Consider the following 16,705-nt stretch of genomic DNA (forward strand, 5'->3'; position numbering starts at 1 on the left):
CGACTCTCTCTTCCCCTCCTTCCCCCTCTCCTTCCCTCTGCCCTTCCTGTGCCCCTGTAGCCGTGCAAGAAGAGCGCCAGAGGAACAAGGAGCGGGAGAGTGAGGTGGAGTCGACCAGCGCCGTCAACGAGGAGATGCCGGTGGAAAAGATCCTGGAGGCCGAGATGGCCATAGAGCAGAAGACAGAGCTGCATGCCGACGGGAGCGCCGAGGGCAGCTCGGTAAATGTGTGTGTGTTTCTGTGTGTGACCCACCATCTGACCCTGCGATGCACACATACCAATTTCTCTTACTCTGTTCCTCACACTGTCTATTATCATTTCTAGACATTTGATTGTGCGACTGCGCCAACAGTTTATTGTTATACAATATATTCTGAGACCACAGACCCACTTTAAAAAAAAAATTTGATCTAAAGGCCTCTAGTCTCTCTTTTGTGCCCTAGGTTGAATCTAGCCTCTCTCCCTCTGTTTCTCTCTCCAGCCCAACGACCCGGTCACCAACATTTGCCAGGCTGCAGACAAGCAGCTGTTTACCCTGGTGGAGTGGGCCAAGAGGGTCCCCCACTTCTCTGAGCTGACCCTAGACGACCAGGTCATCCTGCTACGCGCCGGTACGCTCAAAAAGCCTTCGCCTTTCATGTTCATTGGCACCAAATGGAAGAAAGCAAACTGAAACAGGGAGGGACTACCTGGACATATCCGTTTAATGAACACGGCCCTGCTCAGCTTTGACCTAATTAAATACCAGCCGTACACAGCCCTACATGGATAGGCTGATCACCCTGTCTCTCCTCGTGGCCTATCTTTTATAATACAGTAGCCTCACATTTTGAGCAGATATAATGCTATTTTACAGTAAACAAATTGACAACAGACTTTCAGCACGCTTATAGGGAAGGACATTCAACATGCACGGCACTTACACAAATGACTGATGATTGGCTAAGAGAAATTGATGATGAAAAGATTGTGGGAGCTTTTCTGTTAGACTTTAGTGCTTCTTTTGACATTATTGATCACATTATTGATCTACTGCTGGAAAAACATGTGTTATGGCTTTACAACCCCTGCTATATTGTGGCTAAATAGTTACCTGTCTAACAGAACACAGAGGGTGTTCTTTAATGGAAGCTTCTCCAACATAATCCAGGCAGAATCAGGAATTTCCCATGGCAGCTGTCTAGGCCTTTACTTTTTTCAATCTTTATTAATGACATGCCACTGGCCTTGAGTAAAGCCAGTGTCTATGAATGCGGATGACTCAACACTTTACACGTCAGCTACTACAGCGAGTGACATTTCTGCAACACTTAACAAAGAGCTGCAGTCAGTTTCAGAATGGGTGGCAAGAAATAAGTCAGTCCTAAATATTTCAAAAACTAAAGGCATTGTATTTGGGACAAAGCACTCACTAAATCCTAAATCTCATCTAAATCTTGTAATGAATAATGTGGAAATTGAGAAAGTTGAGGTGACTAAACTGCTTGGAGTAAATCTGGATTGTAAACTGTCATGGTCAAAACATGTTGATGCAACAGTAGCTAAGATGGGGAGGTCTGTCCATAATAAAGTGCTACTCTGCCTTCTTAACAACACTATATACAAGGCAGGTCCTCAGAGTTGTCACATGACTTGGACTTGTCTGACTCAAGTCACAAATTTGATGACTTGAGACACTCGACTTGATAGAACATTAAATTACTCAAGCCTCAAAACTCGGGACTTGACTTTGACTTGAGACTGACTTGATATTATCTGGCCAGGTTTTGTAATGTTCTGTCACTTATTTTGTGGCACGGACTCTCCGTGGATTACTCACATAGCCAGAGACAGTAGCCGCAGCATCGCCTTTGTAAAAAAAACTACAAAAACATGTAAATTGCAACAGATTGGTTAGTGAAACGCGCACTCTGATTGCACCAGCAAACTGTCAATCAACACAGGTCGGATGAGCTGGCGAACAGATTGCTGATTTGCTGTACAGCTATAGGATCGGTGCAGCGCAAACGTCAAATTATAGGGAGAGAGGATTGCCATAATAAATAAATATGCAACTCCCCCCAAAAATAGCGATCAATAATATGAACTGTTTACTTTGCAAGCTCACCAGCAATGGGGCAACTAGCATAGGCCTACTGGTCTTTTAGTATGTAGGCCTAACAATTTCTTGAACTTGATCATTTACATATGAAGCGTGCATTTGGAATTAGTTGTTAAAATGAATTATTACTGTGGTGAAGACTCTCTTCACTTGCGCAGAGTGCTTTTTTTCTCTTGTTGAAATGTTTCCTGTTGCTTACACACGTTTAAATGCGTAGGCCCTATGTGGTAAATGTACAGTGCCTTCGGAAAGTATTCAGACCCCTTGACTTTTTCCACATTTTGTTACGTTACAGCATTATTCTAAAATTTATTAAATTGTTTTTTCCCTCATCAATCTACACACAATACCGCATAATGTCAAAGCAAAAACAGGTTTTTAGAAATGTTAGCTAATTTATATATTTTTTAAAATCACATTTACATAAGTATTCAGACCCTTTACTCAGTACTTTGTTGAAGCACCTTTGGCAGCGATTACAGCATTGAGTGTTATTGGGTATGACACTACAAGCTTGGCACACCTGTATTTGGGGTGTTTCTCGCATTCTTCTCTGCAGATCCTCTCAAGCTCTGTCAGGTTGGATGTGGAGCGTTGCTGCGCAGCTATTTTCACGTCTCTCCAGAGATGTTCGATCGGGTTCAAGTCAGGCTCTGGCTGGGCCACTCAAGGACATTCAGAGACTTGTCCCGAAGCCACTCCTGCGTTGTCTTGGCTGTGTGCTTAGGGTCGTTGTTCTGTTGGAAGGTGAACCTTCGCCCCAGTCTGAGGTCCTGAGCGCTCTGGAGCAGGTTTTCATCAAGGATTTCTCTGTACTTTGCTCTGTTCATCTTTCCCTCGATCCTGACTAGTCTCCCAGTCCCTACCGCTGAAAAACTTCCCCACAGCATGATGCTGCCACCACCATGCTTCACCGTAGGGAAGGTGCCAGGTTTCCTCCAGACGTGACGCTTGGGATTCAGGCAAAAAGAGTTCAATCTTGGTTTCATCAGACCAGAGAATCTTGTTTCTCATGGCTGTACAGTCTTGCCCTCTACCTGTGTCTGTTCAGAATGGGCAGGTATATTTGTATATGTTGTATGATATGGCGCTTTAACCATTAGATCACCAAGACCTGTAAATACATCTACACTCTCTGAGCATGTCAACATGCCTTGCCTTCTACTGATTTCATGCCCTTATGACTGCTACAAGGTCCCTATTTTACAATTACATAGGCTAATCAAAATGTGTTGTAGACAAAATAATGAAGAGGGCTGTCTGTCGTATGTGTAGATATTTTTTTACTTGACTTGAGACTTGACTAGAAAACTTGTGACTCGACATGACTTGCTCATAGAATGCACGACTTGTCTTGACCTGTTGTCACGTTGTATAATGATTTGAAGACAGGCGCAGGAATACATATTAGAAGTTTTATTTACTCCACCCAACACAAATACATATATATATACAGTGGGGAAAAATAGTATTTAGTCAGCCACCAATTGTGCAAGTTCTCCCACTTAAAAAGATGAGAGAGGCCTGTAATTTTCATCATAGGTACACGTCAACTATGACAGACAAAATGAGAAGAAAAAAATCCAGAAAATCACATTGTAGGATTTTTAATGAATTTATTTGTAAATTATGGTGGAAAATAAGTATTTGGTCACCTACAAACAAGCAAGATTTCTGGCTCTCACAGACCTGTAACTTCTTCTTTAAGAGGCTCCTCTGTCCTCCACTCGTTACCTGTATTAATGGCACATGTTTGAACTTGTTATCAGTATAAAAGACACCTGTCCACAACCTCAAACAGTCACACTCCAAACTCCACTATGGCCAGGACCAAAGAGCTGTCAAAGGACACCAGAAACAAAATTGTAGACCTGCACCAGGCTGGGAAGACTGAATCTGCAATAGGTAAGCAGCTTGGTTTGAAGAAATCAACTGTGGGAGCAATTATTAGGAAATGGAAGACATACAAGACCACTGATAATCTCCCTCGATCTGGGGCTCCACGCAAGCTCTCACCCCGTGGGGTCAAAATGATCACAAGAACGGTGAGCAAAAATCCCAGAACCACACAGGGGGACCTAGTGAATGACCTGCAGAGAGCTGGGACCAAAGTAACAAAGCCTACCATCAGTAACACACTACGCCGCCAGGGACTCAAATCCTGCAGTGCCAGACGTGTCCCCCTGCTTAAGCCAGTACATGTCCAGGCCCGTCTGAAGTTTGCTAGAGTGCATTTGGATGATCCAGAAGAGGATTGGGAGAATGTCATATGGTCAGATGAAACCAAAATATAACTTTTTGGTAAAAACTCAACTCGTCGTGTTTGGAGGACAAAGAATGCTGAGTTGCATCCAAAGAACACCATACCTACTGTGAAGCATGGGGGTGGAAACATCATGCTTTGGGGCTGTTATTCTGCAAAGGGACCAGGACGACTGATCCGTGTAAAGGAAAGAATGAATGGGGCCATGTATCGTGAGATTTTGAGTGAAAACCTCCTTCCATCAGCAAGGGCATTGAAGATGAAACGTGGCTGGGTCTTTCAGCATGACAATGATCCCAAACACACCGCCCGGGCAACGAAGGAGTGGCTTCGTAAGAAGCATTTCAAGGTCCTGGAGTGGCCTAGCCAGTCTCCAGATCTCAACCCCATAGAAAATCTTTGGAGGGAATTGAAAGTCTGTGTTGCCCAGCGACAGCCCCAAAACATCACTGCTCTAGAGGAGATCTGCATGGAGGAATGGGCCAAAATACCAGAAACAGTGTGTGAAAACCTTGTGAAGACTTACAGAAAACGTTTGACCTGTGTCATTTCCAACAAAGGGTATATAACAAAGTATTGAGAAACTTTTGTTATTGACCAAATACTTATTTTCCACCATAATTTGCAAATAAATTCATTAAAAATCCTACAATGTGATTTTCTGGATTTTTTTTCTCATTTTGTCTGTCATAGTTGACGTGCACCTATGATGAAAATTACAAGCCTCTCTCATCTTTTTAAGTGGGAGAACTTGCACAATTGGTGGCTGACTAAATACTTTTTTCCCCCACTGTATATACACTGCTCAAAAAAATAAAGGGAACACTTAAACAACACAATGTAACTCCAAGTCAATCACACTTCTGTGAAATCAAACTGTCCACTTAGGAATCAACACTGATTGACAATACATTTCACATGCTGTTGTGCAAATGGAATAGACAACAGGTGGAAATTATAGGCAATTAGCAAGACACCCCCAATAAAGAAGTGGTTCTGCAGGTGGTGACCACAGACCACTTCTCAGTTCCTATGCTTCCTGGCTGATGTTTTGGTCACTTTTGAATGCTGGCGGTGCTTTCACTCTAGTGGTAGCATGAGACGGAGTCTACAACCCACACAAGTGGCTCAGGTAGTGCAGCTCATCCAGGAAGGCACATCAATGCGAGCTGTGGCAAGAAGGTTTGCTGTGTCTGTCAGCGTAGTGTCCAGAGCATGGAGGCGCTACCAGGAGACAGGCCAGTACATCAGGAGACGTGGAGGAGGCCGTAGGAGGGCAACAACCCAGCAGCAGGACCGCTACCTCCGCCTTTGTGCAAGGAGGAGCAGGAGCAGCACTGCCAGAGCCCTGCAAAATGACCTCCAGCAGGCCACAAATGTGCATGTGTCTGCTCAAACGGTCAGAAACAGACTCCATGAGGGTGGTATGAGGGCCCGACGTCCACAGGTGGGGGTTGTGCTTACAGCCCAACACCGTGCAGGACGTTTGGCATTTGCCAGAGAACACCAAGATTGGCAAATTCGCCACTGGCGCCCTGTGCTCTTCACAGATGAAAGCAGGTTCACACTGAGCTCGTGACAGACGTGACAGAGTCTGGAGACGCCATGGAGAACGTTCTGCTGCCTGCAACATCCTCCAGCATGACCGGTTTGGCGGTGGGTCAGTCATGGTGTGGGGTGGCATTTCTTTGGGGGGCCGCACAGCCCTCCATGTGCTCGCCAGAGGTAGCCTGACTGCCATTAGGTACCGAGATGAGATCCTCAGACCCCTTGTGAGACCATATGCTGGTGCGGTTGGCCCTGGGTTCCTCCTAATGCAAGACAATGCTAGACCTCATGTGGCTGGAGTGTGTCAGCAGTTCCTGCAAGAGGAAGGCATTGATGCTATGGACTGGCCCGCCCGTTCCCCAGACCTGAATCCAATTGAGCACATCTGGGACATCATGTCTAGCTCCATCCACCAACGCCACGTTGCACCACAGACTGTCCAGGAATTGCCGGATGCTTTAGTCCAGGTCTGGGAGGAGATCCCTCAGGAGACCATCCGCCACCTCATCAGGAGCATGCCCAGGCGTTGTAGGGAGGTCATACAGGCACGTGGAGGCCACACACACTACTGAGCCTCATTTTGACTTGTTTTAAGGACATTACATCAAAGTTGGATCAGCCTGTAGTGTGGTTTTCCACTTTAATTTTGAGGGTGACTCCAAATCCAGACCTCCATGGGTTGATACATTTGATTTCCATTGATAATTTTTGTGTGATTTTGTTGTCAGCACATTCAACTATGTAAAGAAAAAAGTATTTAATAAGATTATTTCATTCATTCAGATCTAGGATGTGTTGTTTAAGTGTTCCCTTTATTATATATATATATATATACACACACACAAAAAGGATGTAACCCAAACAAAGAGCGAGGTGTAACCTCTACACAATACACGGGACGAGACCCGTAAACATCAAAAGCACTATACACGGTACTCACGAGACCAACGAATATGGGACAATAATCGACAAGGACAATGGGGAACAGAGGGCACATATATACACATACTAATCAGGGAGGAATGGGAACCAGGTGTGCGTAATGAGACAAGACAGTCCGGGGTTGGTGGTAATGATCCATGTCAGTGACGCCTAGAAAGCCGGTGACACAGACCTCCGGAACTGGTTAACGGAATGAGCAGCAGTACCTGGGGGATCCGTGACAGGCGTCTCACTGCGGTGGAGGTCGGCCTGTTCCTTGTGCTGACGCACGGCCCGCTGCAGACGAGTGTGCACAGCGTTCCAGATCTCCTCAGCGCTCCGAAACCACTCGTCCACCGCAGGAGCCTCAGTCTGGCTCGGATGCCAAGGTGCCAGGGCCGGCTGATACCCCAACACACACTGGAAAGGAGTGAGGTTAGTGGAGGAGTGGCAGAGGGAATTCTGTGCGTACTCAGCCCAAGGTAGAAAATCCGCCCACTCCCCCGGCCGGCCCTGACAGTAACACCTCAGGAACCTGCCCACTTCCTGATTGACCCTCTCCACCTGGCCATTAGCTTGAGGACGGTACCCGGAGGTGAGACTGACCGTGACCCCCAGGCATTCCATGAACGCTTTCCATATGTGTGAGGTGAACTGAGGACCACGGTCTGACACAATGTCCTCCGGGATCCCGTAGTGCCGGAAGACGTGTGTATAAAGAGCCTCTGCGGTTTGCATTGCCAACAAGAGCCCAGGCAGAGGAAGGAGGCGACAAGCTTTGGAAAACCAGTCCACAACGGCGAGAACGGTGATATTCCCCTGGGAGGGGGGGAAGGTCAGTGACAAAGTCCATTGAGAGGTGAGACCAGGGTCATTGTGGAACCGGCAGGGGAAGGAGCTTTCCATAAGGGAGGTGTCTGGGTGTCTTAGACTGGGCACAGATGGAGCAGGAAGAGACGTAAACCCGGACGTCCCTAGCCAAGGTGGACCACCAGTACTTCTCAGTCAGACAGGCGATGGTACAGCCTATCCCAGGATGACCCGACACAGGCGCCGTGTGCGCTCAGGAAAGGAGGTGGTCCCGCACACATGTGGGCACGTAGGCGCGATTCTCCTGGCACTGTGCAGGTGCAGGTTCCTTTCGCAAGGCCTGCCCTATGTCGGCGTCCACGTCCCACACCATTGGCGCGATGATACGGAATGGAGGGATGATGGGGGTCTCCTTTTCCTGCCTCTCCTCTGCCTGTGTTGGAGCAGGGGAATTCCCTGGCTTGTCACCTCCTCGCCAATTAGTGGATAGAGGGCAGGTTGGGGAGAAATGACCCCATTCTCCACCATAGGAGCAGAGGGCCAGATTCCTCCTCCTCCTACGTTCTGCCTCGGGCAAACGTGCAGAGCACACCTCCATCGGCTCTGGCCACGGAGCAGGTGTAGCCATGGGCTCCGGATTCCGTGCAGCTCTTTGTCCGGACTGCAGGAGGTTCTCCAACCGGATCGCCATGCTGATGAGCTGGTCGAGTGACAGGTTGTCATCACGGCAGGCTAACTCCATCTGTACCTCATCCTGCAGTCCGCTGCGGAACACGGTGACCAGAGCCGACTCGTTCCATCCAGTGGAGGCCGCGATGGTCCGGAACTCCTCCAGGGCGAACTCCGAGGCGGTCCTAGATCCCTGGCGTAGTCGGAGTAGACGCTCACCCCCCTCTCGAACCTCCACAGGATGATCAAACACAGAGCGGAAGAGGAGGGTGAAGCGCGGCACCCCAGTCCAGGGCCCGTCCGGTCAGTGCCAAGATGACTGTGGCAACCCTGTCTTTCCTGGAGACAGCCTCGGCATAGCGAGCGAGGTACAGGTCGCATTGCAGAAAGAATCCCTTGCATCACGCTGGCACGCCGTCAAAGCACTCCGGGAGGGACAGGGGTATTCCACGGACCGGCTCAGATGGAACGGAGGCAGTTAGTGGTGGTGTGGGGGCTGGTGCCGGAACCAGTGCTGGAGACTGGAGGGACTGCACTTTCCCCTCCAACCGCAGGATGGTTGCCAGCACGCTGTCCATGGCGCTGCCGAGTCTGGAGAGACAGTCCTCGTGATGCTGGACTGTCTCTACGATGGTCGCCAGCTCTGCCTTTTCCGCTGTCTCCATTTTTATGGGTTGATTATTCTGTCACGTTGTATAATGATTTGAAAACAGGCGCAGGAAATGCGTATTAGGGTTTTTATTTACGCCACCCAACACAAACACGCATATATATTCAAAAGGGATGTAACCCAAACAAAGAGCGAGGTGTAACCTCTACACAATACACGGGACGCGAAACGTAAACAACAAGAGCACTATACAAGGTACTCACGAGACCAACGGACATGGGACTATAATCGACAAGGACAATAGGGAACAGAGGGCACATATATACACATACTAATCAGGGGGGAATGGGAACAAGGTGTGCGTAATGAGACAAGACAGTCCGGAGTTGGTGGTAATGATCCATGTCAGTGACGCCTAGAAATCCGGTGACGTAGACCTCCGGAACTGGTGAACAGAATGACCAGCAGTACCGGGGGGGATCCGTGACACCCGTTCTACTTTGTGACTTGAGACTTGCTTGTTACTGGAATAATAGTGACTTGGTCCCACCTCTGCAGGTCCTACAGGCCCTAGTTTTGTCGCACCTGGACTACTGTCCAGTCATGTTGTCAGGTGCCACAAAGAGGGACTTAGGACATTTACAATGGCTCAGAACAGGGCAGCGCGGCTGGCCCTTAAATGTACACAGAGAGCTAACAGCATGTCAGTCTCTCATGGCTCAAAGTAGAGGAGAGATTGACTTCATCACTACTTGTTTTTGTAAGAAGTGTTGACATGCTGAATGTACCGAGCTGTCTGTTTAAACTACTAGCACACAGCTTGGACACCCATGCAGACCCCACAAGACATGCCACCAGAGGTCTCTTCACAATCCCCAAGTCCAGAGCAGACTATGGGAGGCGTACAGTAGTACATAGAGCCATGGCTACATGGAACTCATTTCCACATCAAGTAACTCATGCCAGCAGTAGAATCAGATTTAAAAAACAGATATAATATGAACCTTATGGAACAGCGGGGACTGTGAAGAGACAGGCACAGAGACAGGCATACACAAATGATAACATACGCACTATGCACACACATACACATGGATTTTGGTTTGTAGATATGTGGTAGTAGAGTAGTGGCCTGAGGGCACACACCTAATGTGATGTGAAAAGTGTTATGAAATGCAATGTCATGTAATATTTGAAATTGTAAATAACTGCCTTAATGTTGCTGGACCCCAGGAAGAGTAGCTGCTGCCTTGGCAGCAGCTAATGGGGATCCTTAATAAATACAAATACACGTATGACCCGGTCTCTCCTCTCTCCAGGTTGGAACGAGCTGCTGATTGCCTCCTTCTCTCACCGCTCCATCAGCGTAAAGGATGGCATCCTACTGGCCACCGGCCTGCATGTGCACAGGAACAGCGCCCACAGTGCCGGCGTGGGAGCCATCTTCGACAGGTAACAGGCACACACACACGTGCGATGAACCTCGGTGAAGCACATAGAAACAACCTTTTGCATGTTCATTTTCAAAGAGAAGGTCATAAACAACAGGGAGAAAGATTGGAAAAAAGGGGCCTCTGAATGATTAAGCATTCTGCATTGGTTTTAAGCTCAGTTTTCAATAAACACTTAATGTCTAGTTAAGTAATGGCAGTTTATTTTGTTTTATCATACATGTCGTCATATACACTTTACCATACATGTGTTTGTAGAACATAATTTTCAGTCCTAGTCATCCATTGAAGCATTGAAATGGTGGCCAATTATGCCTATTACAGTTACTATTCATGAAATGGCCATTTCTCTTTGGAGTCCAGATGATTTGTTGAAATGAGCTGAATAATATTCCTGATTGAAGGGAGAATGGAGAACTTTGCACTTTTTTCCCAGGGTTCTGCTGGCTGCGTGTCTGGCTGGCTGAGCCTTTACTGCTTAGTCTGCCTCTAGAATGACACAGTGTGCCAGGACGCTGGGGACTAATGCTTCACTATGATAACCACTCCTCCCCACCCCAAACACAGCCACACACTCATCTATTCCATTTTACATTGGCATATGTCAGTATTTTATTCAGTAGCGTAAAATAGCTTTTAATCAAGTGGAATGGCATCTGTCTTGAGTAAAATCCTGCGCTCATCGCAGCTCTCAAGGAACAGGCGTGCCCACCCCAACTCAATAGGGTCACCACATCACATTGTGTGAATTAATTGTTTATTACACAGTAATTACATTGTTATGAATAGTTCATAAACTCCCAATTCCCACAGGAATTTAAGCATATCTTGGATTAACCGGTTGCAGGCTTTTGTTTCAGATTCATCTCAATCTAGACATCCTTGCGTAAATGTGGTCCAGTGAATGTGTTTTTTATTATTTTTGTTGACATTTCTCAATTCTCATTTTTTTATCCTTGCGTCTGTTTTTTGTTTGTTTCATAAAATATTATTTTATTTGCATTCATTTATGATTTATGCCAAATCGATTTGATTAACATGATTAAACTGCCCTGATCATATTACTGCATTGTTCCATTTATTAATGACTATTTATTTCGCTCCTCTATTTGTTTATGCTTCTGCTCTACTGTCATTGGCTCATGCTAATACCCATAATCCTTTTGTGCTGATTTGGATAAACCAGTTACATTTAGAATTTTTTAAATGATGCATACTTACCCAGGAAGTTGTATATGATAATTATCGAATGTACAGGGAATTATGCCTAAAACACTACAGTAGTCAAGATAAGCAAAGGCCTTGGGTAATACTGCATATAACTATTTGCCCTATTTCAATCTGACCCAATATGAAAGTTTTCTCCTCTAGATCTTGTCTGTGCTCATACGTCTCAGATCTATTTATTGCTGTGTTACATTGTCATATCTTTGTATTTTTGTCATTCCTCAAGCTTTACTTCCTGTAGTTTTATTGCTATCTAAATCCTTTTCATCGGGCCAAGTCTCCATCAACAAGAGCCTGTAGCCTGTTACTCCCAGAAGTGGAACTGGGCACCAAAATGCACTGCAGAGTCTAACCTACACTACCGGTCAAAAGTTTTAGAACACCTACTTATTCAAGGGTTTTTCTTTATTTTTACTATTTTCTACATTGTAGAATAACAGTGAAGACATCAAAACTATGAAATAACACATGGAATCATGTAGTAACCAAATAAGTGTTCCCACATATGCTGAGCACTTGTTGGCTGCTTTTCCTTCACTCTGCGGTCCGACTCATCCCAAACCATCTCAATTTGGTTGAGGTCGGGGGATTGTGGAGGCCAGGTCATCTGATGCAGCACTCCATCACTCTCCGTCTTGGTAAAATAGCCCTTACACAGCCTAGAGGTGTGTTGGGTCATTGTCCTGTTGAAAAACAAATGATAGTCTCACTAAGCCCAACCCAGATGAGATGGCATATCACTGCAGAATGCTGTGATAGCCATGCTGGTTAAGTGTGCCTTGAATTCTAAATAAATCACAGACGGTGTCACCAGCAAAGCACCCCCACACCATAACACCTCCTCCTCCATGCTTTACGGTGGGAAATACACATGCGGAGATCATCCATTAACCCACACCGCGTCTCACAAAGACACAGCAGTTGGAACCAAAAATCTCCAATTTGGACTCCAGACCAACGGACACATTTCCACTGGTCTAATGTCCATTGCTCGTGTTTCTTGGCCCAAGCAGGTCTCTTCTTATTATTGGTGTCCTTTATTAGTGGTTTGTTTGCAGCAATTCGACCATGAAGGCCTGATTCACACAGTCTCCTCTGAACAGTTGATGTTGAGATGTGTCTGTTACTTGAACTCTGTGAAGCATTTATTTGGGCTGCAATTTCTGAGGCTGGTAACTCTAAACAACTTATCCTCTGCAGCAGAGGTATCTCTGGGTCTTCCATTCCTGTGGCGGTCCTCATGAGAGCCAGTTTCATCATAGCGCTTGATGGTTTTTGCGACTGCACTTGAAGAAACTTTCAAAGTTCTTGAAATTTTCCGTATTGACTGACCATGTCTTAAAGTAATGATGGACTGTCGTTTCTCTTTGCTTATTTAAGCTGTTCTTGCCATAATATGGACTTGGTCTTTTACCAAATAGGGCTATCTTCTGTATACCTCCCCTACCTTGTCACAACACAAGTGATTTGCTCAAACACATTAAAAAGGAAAGAAATTCCACAAATTAACTTTTAAGAAGGCACACCCGTTAATTGAAATGCATTCCAGGTGACTACCTCATGAAGCTGGTTGAGAGAATGCCAAGCGTGTGCAAAGCTGTCATCAAGGCAAAGGGTGGCTATTTGAAATATATTTTGATTTGTTTAACACTTTTTTGGTTACTACATGATTCCATATGTGTTATGTAATAGTTTTGATGTCTTCACTATTATTCTACAATGTGAAAAATAGTAAAAATAAAGAAAAACCCTTGAATGAGTAGGTGTTCTAAAACTTTTGACCGGTGGTGTACCTGTTCCTCTGGGCCCAAACCAACGCAGGGGGACAATGTAATAACAATGCAACTATGTAATAACATTGTAATAACCCATTGTAATTGCATACACAGGGAGAGTACGCACAATGCAGAGGTTGGGGCCATATTTGACAGGTAATGACATCACTACACACCCACCTTACCCCTATCAACAACAAACACAAACAAAACAAATAACGCCACCCCAAAATAAATAATCTTGGCCCAGTTGTTGAGAATGAGCGAATCTGGCAAAGAAAGTGCTGTAATTTGCCCAGGTAAAAGAGCGGGTCGTGTGTATCTTGTCCGCTCGTGTTTCAGTGAGTGTTGTGTTCTGTTTCTCCTCTTTTCTGTCGGAGCGCAGGCTCGACTGGTCGCTGGCGCAGTGTCGACAAAACACAGGCTGCTTACTTTCCTCCCTTTGTGTTCTTTCTGTCCTTACTGAATTATTGCATTACCCAACATTATTGCAATGTGCCGTAGTCTTTAACTAAGAAAAGTGTGGTTTGGGCTATTGCTTGGATGGAATTTCTATATTTTATAGGTTATGTGTAGATTATTTGTGTAAATACATTGTGTAAAGAGGATGTTAGACTTGTATCCAAGCCCCCTGCCCTTGTGTTAATTTCTCTATTTGACTGCTGCATCGAGTGGAGCTGTGGTGAGCCCTAGAGCAGATGCTAACCCATCTCCTCCCGTTCTATTGTCCCTCTGTCTCACCTCCCTCTCCTTGACCCTGGTTGTAGGGTTCTTACTGAGCTGGTCAGTAAGATGAGAGACATGCAGATGGACAAGACCGAGCTCGGCTGCCTCCGAGCCATCATCCTCTTCAACCCAGGTAATGATTTCAGCTCAAATAATGATTTGAGGCAAGATAAGCCATTTCATCCCAGATATAGCATGATGTCAGGAAGAATCGCACGTTAATGATTCTCAGTACTATAATGCCGGTGTTTGTTCCTGCGTTCAGATGCCAAGGGCCTGTCCAGTTCCAGTGAAGTGGAATTGCTGAGGGAGAAGGTGTACGCATCGCTGGAGTCCTATTGTAAACAGAGATACCCCGACCAGCAGGGCAGGTAAAAGAGAAGCACACACAGACATACTATAGCACCTATCCACACACTACTCCCACGTCACCGCCATGATTGACCTCATTCATTTGCCCCCATCGCCCCAGGTTCGCTAAGCTCCTCCTCCGGCTGCCAGCGCTGCGCTCCATTGGCCTGAAGTGCCTGGAGCACCTGTTCTTCTTCAAGCTGATTGGCGACACCCCTATCGACACGTTCCTCATGGAGATGCTGGAGGCGCCCCACCAGCTGACCTAGGAGCCAGGTTCTGCTCTGGTCCATTTTGCACCAGTGGTTCTAGTTCTGGCACCCTGGTTCAGGGGCTTCACCGTGTCTGCTGGTTTTGACGTCCCGCTCACACCAACCCCACCACCCCTTCTTCACCCATCAAACCCCCCCCCCCCCCCCCCCCCAAGCTGATACAGCTCCAAAATACCATATGCTGTCGAAAACACACACTTTTTCCAATACTCACGCAGAAACACACACTTTTTCACAGTAGGGGTTAAGACACATGGAAATATCTCATTTTTAACCGCATATACAAGTTTTATCATGAGTTAGTCTTCAGTTTGTAGCCTTCAACTTTGAGTATAAATGCTTCTGCGATATCCGGTAGACCTCTCAGCTTCTTGTGGGGTTCGTAGTTATTCAGATACATTGCTGTACGCATAGATATGGTGATAGGCTTACTCTGTCTTTGGTTTCACTCTTGGGTTTACCCCAAACCCGTCATAATCATGTGTGTAATATTTCAATCAACAGTCGCCCAACTTTCCCAGCTTCTATTGGTCGGGACACAACCAACGGAGGCAGACACGCCCCTCACAGTTCACCAATCCGAATGTGATTTGAATACTATGCTTTATTCACGCTGAAATGCGCAGAATTAGTTTTGAAGTACTGTACTCATAAAATGAGACCTTTTTCAGGCATTGAAATCCAAGGAGGGGGCACTTTGGTTGGCCCTTCTTAAAGCGCACACCAGGCTTTCAAAAAAAAAAAGTGACTTATAGGATGTTTTCTTTTGTTTAATTTTGGCGTTTGGTCTCTTCAAGGGCCATTGGGCACAGGAAGTGCAACCTTGTTCAAGAGCACTGCGTCATTGGTGCTGTTGTAGATGTTTCTTTTGTTTTATACCCTCTTTCCTTGCTAATGGTCATTTTTGCACTCTGTGAAACGTTACTGTGTAAGTAAACATTTGTTGCAGAAACCCTTCTGCCCATCTTTAAGAAACTGTGGGTGACCATGTCATCGAACGAACCTCTCCCCATCTCTCATCATATGTCTTCTTAAGAGCCAATATGTTAATGGCCGTGCTTCGTTCTGTGAAATAGCCGTCCGTTCTAAGAAAGCCAGGATATCATTGAATATCTTGTTCTATTGGCCTACAATACCCCTACAACCCCCCTTCTGAATCCTCTGCTTGTTTCATCCAGTGCTTGCAGCCTCTTTCCGTTAACTTTTTACAATATGTAAATAAGATGACACATCTACTCCTTCACTAGAGTATGAATGGGCAATCCCAATCTATGCATACAGTAGGGAAGACATGATTAACAAACATGTATGCACCGATAGCATGAGCTACAGTATGAACAGCTATTGTACACATTCAACATGTACTGTCAGAAAAAACAACTTTAAGGGTTTTACCAATAGACTGGATTCTAAACTTGAAAAACCCACCTCATTGTCACTGACTAGTAGTACTAGTAGGTCGCTAGTAGTTGTGATGGTATTCTTTCAGGCCACTGTCGGCAGTGTCACGTGCAGGGCGATAGACCCCACCCCCTTAGGCTGCCCAGCCTCAGACAATACTTCCTGTTTAGCGTGGAGCTAATTGGCTGGCTTCAGCGGGTGACCGTGCCAGTCATCTACTGCGACTGTAATGTGTGGTCTGCTTACACAAAACTATGCACCAGGGACCGATTCAGCTCCCCATAACAGAACTGGATGTCAACACATTAGATAGATACAAACTATGAACAGGAATATTAAAAGAGCATCATTACACACAACGTGAGCAATATTGGTGGATGCATAAAGAATAAGGGTATATTGTGGGATTTAGATGTGTCATTTCTGAAGTATATTTAGAGATTGGTAGTATTTACTATTCAGAACAGAAATTATGATGAACAATAGAGATTGCTGTATCACTTACTGGACAGAAGTTCAGCTGTCCTAAACTGGGTGCTACACGACTCATATAGTCTTACAATTATAGACGTGCTTGT

At 45.8% G+C, this 16,705-nt stretch overlaps 1 protein-coding gene across 4 annotated transcripts in view; it reads left to right on the forward strand.

Annotated features, from left to right (window-relative positions):
- The window catches only part of LOC311133054 (retinoic acid receptor RXR-beta-A-like), a 31,575-nt gene extending 16,707 nt beyond the window's left edge, over positions 1-14,868 (forward strand). For 2 of the 4 annotated variants that reach the window (XM_084166480.1, XM_084166483.1), the window contains 7 exons: positions 61-227; positions 484-613; positions 10,244-10,376; positions 13,492-13,533; positions 14,145-14,236; positions 14,369-14,474; positions 14,576-14,868. In XM_084166480.1, the coding sequence (XP_084022606.1) occupies positions 61-227; positions 484-613; positions 10,244-10,376; positions 13,492-13,533; positions 14,145-14,236; positions 14,369-14,474; positions 14,576-14,723 (818 nt within the window). In that variant the 3' untranslated portion in view covers positions 14,724-14,868. The remainder of the gene's footprint in view (positions 1-60; positions 228-483; positions 614-10,243; positions 10,377-13,491; positions 13,534-14,144; positions 14,237-14,368; positions 14,475-14,575) is intronic. The other 2 variants (XM_084166481.1, XM_084166482.1) reach the window with 1 other exon arrangement.
- Positions 14,869-16,705: the final 1,837 nt, after the last annotated feature.

This window comes from Coregonus lavaretus (genome assembly GCF_964263955.1).
Source record: "Coregonus lavaretus genome assembly, chromosome: 7".
In the NCBI taxonomy this organism is placed as follows: domain Eukaryota; kingdom Metazoa; phylum Chordata; class Actinopteri; order Salmoniformes; family Salmonidae; genus Coregonus; species Coregonus lavaretus.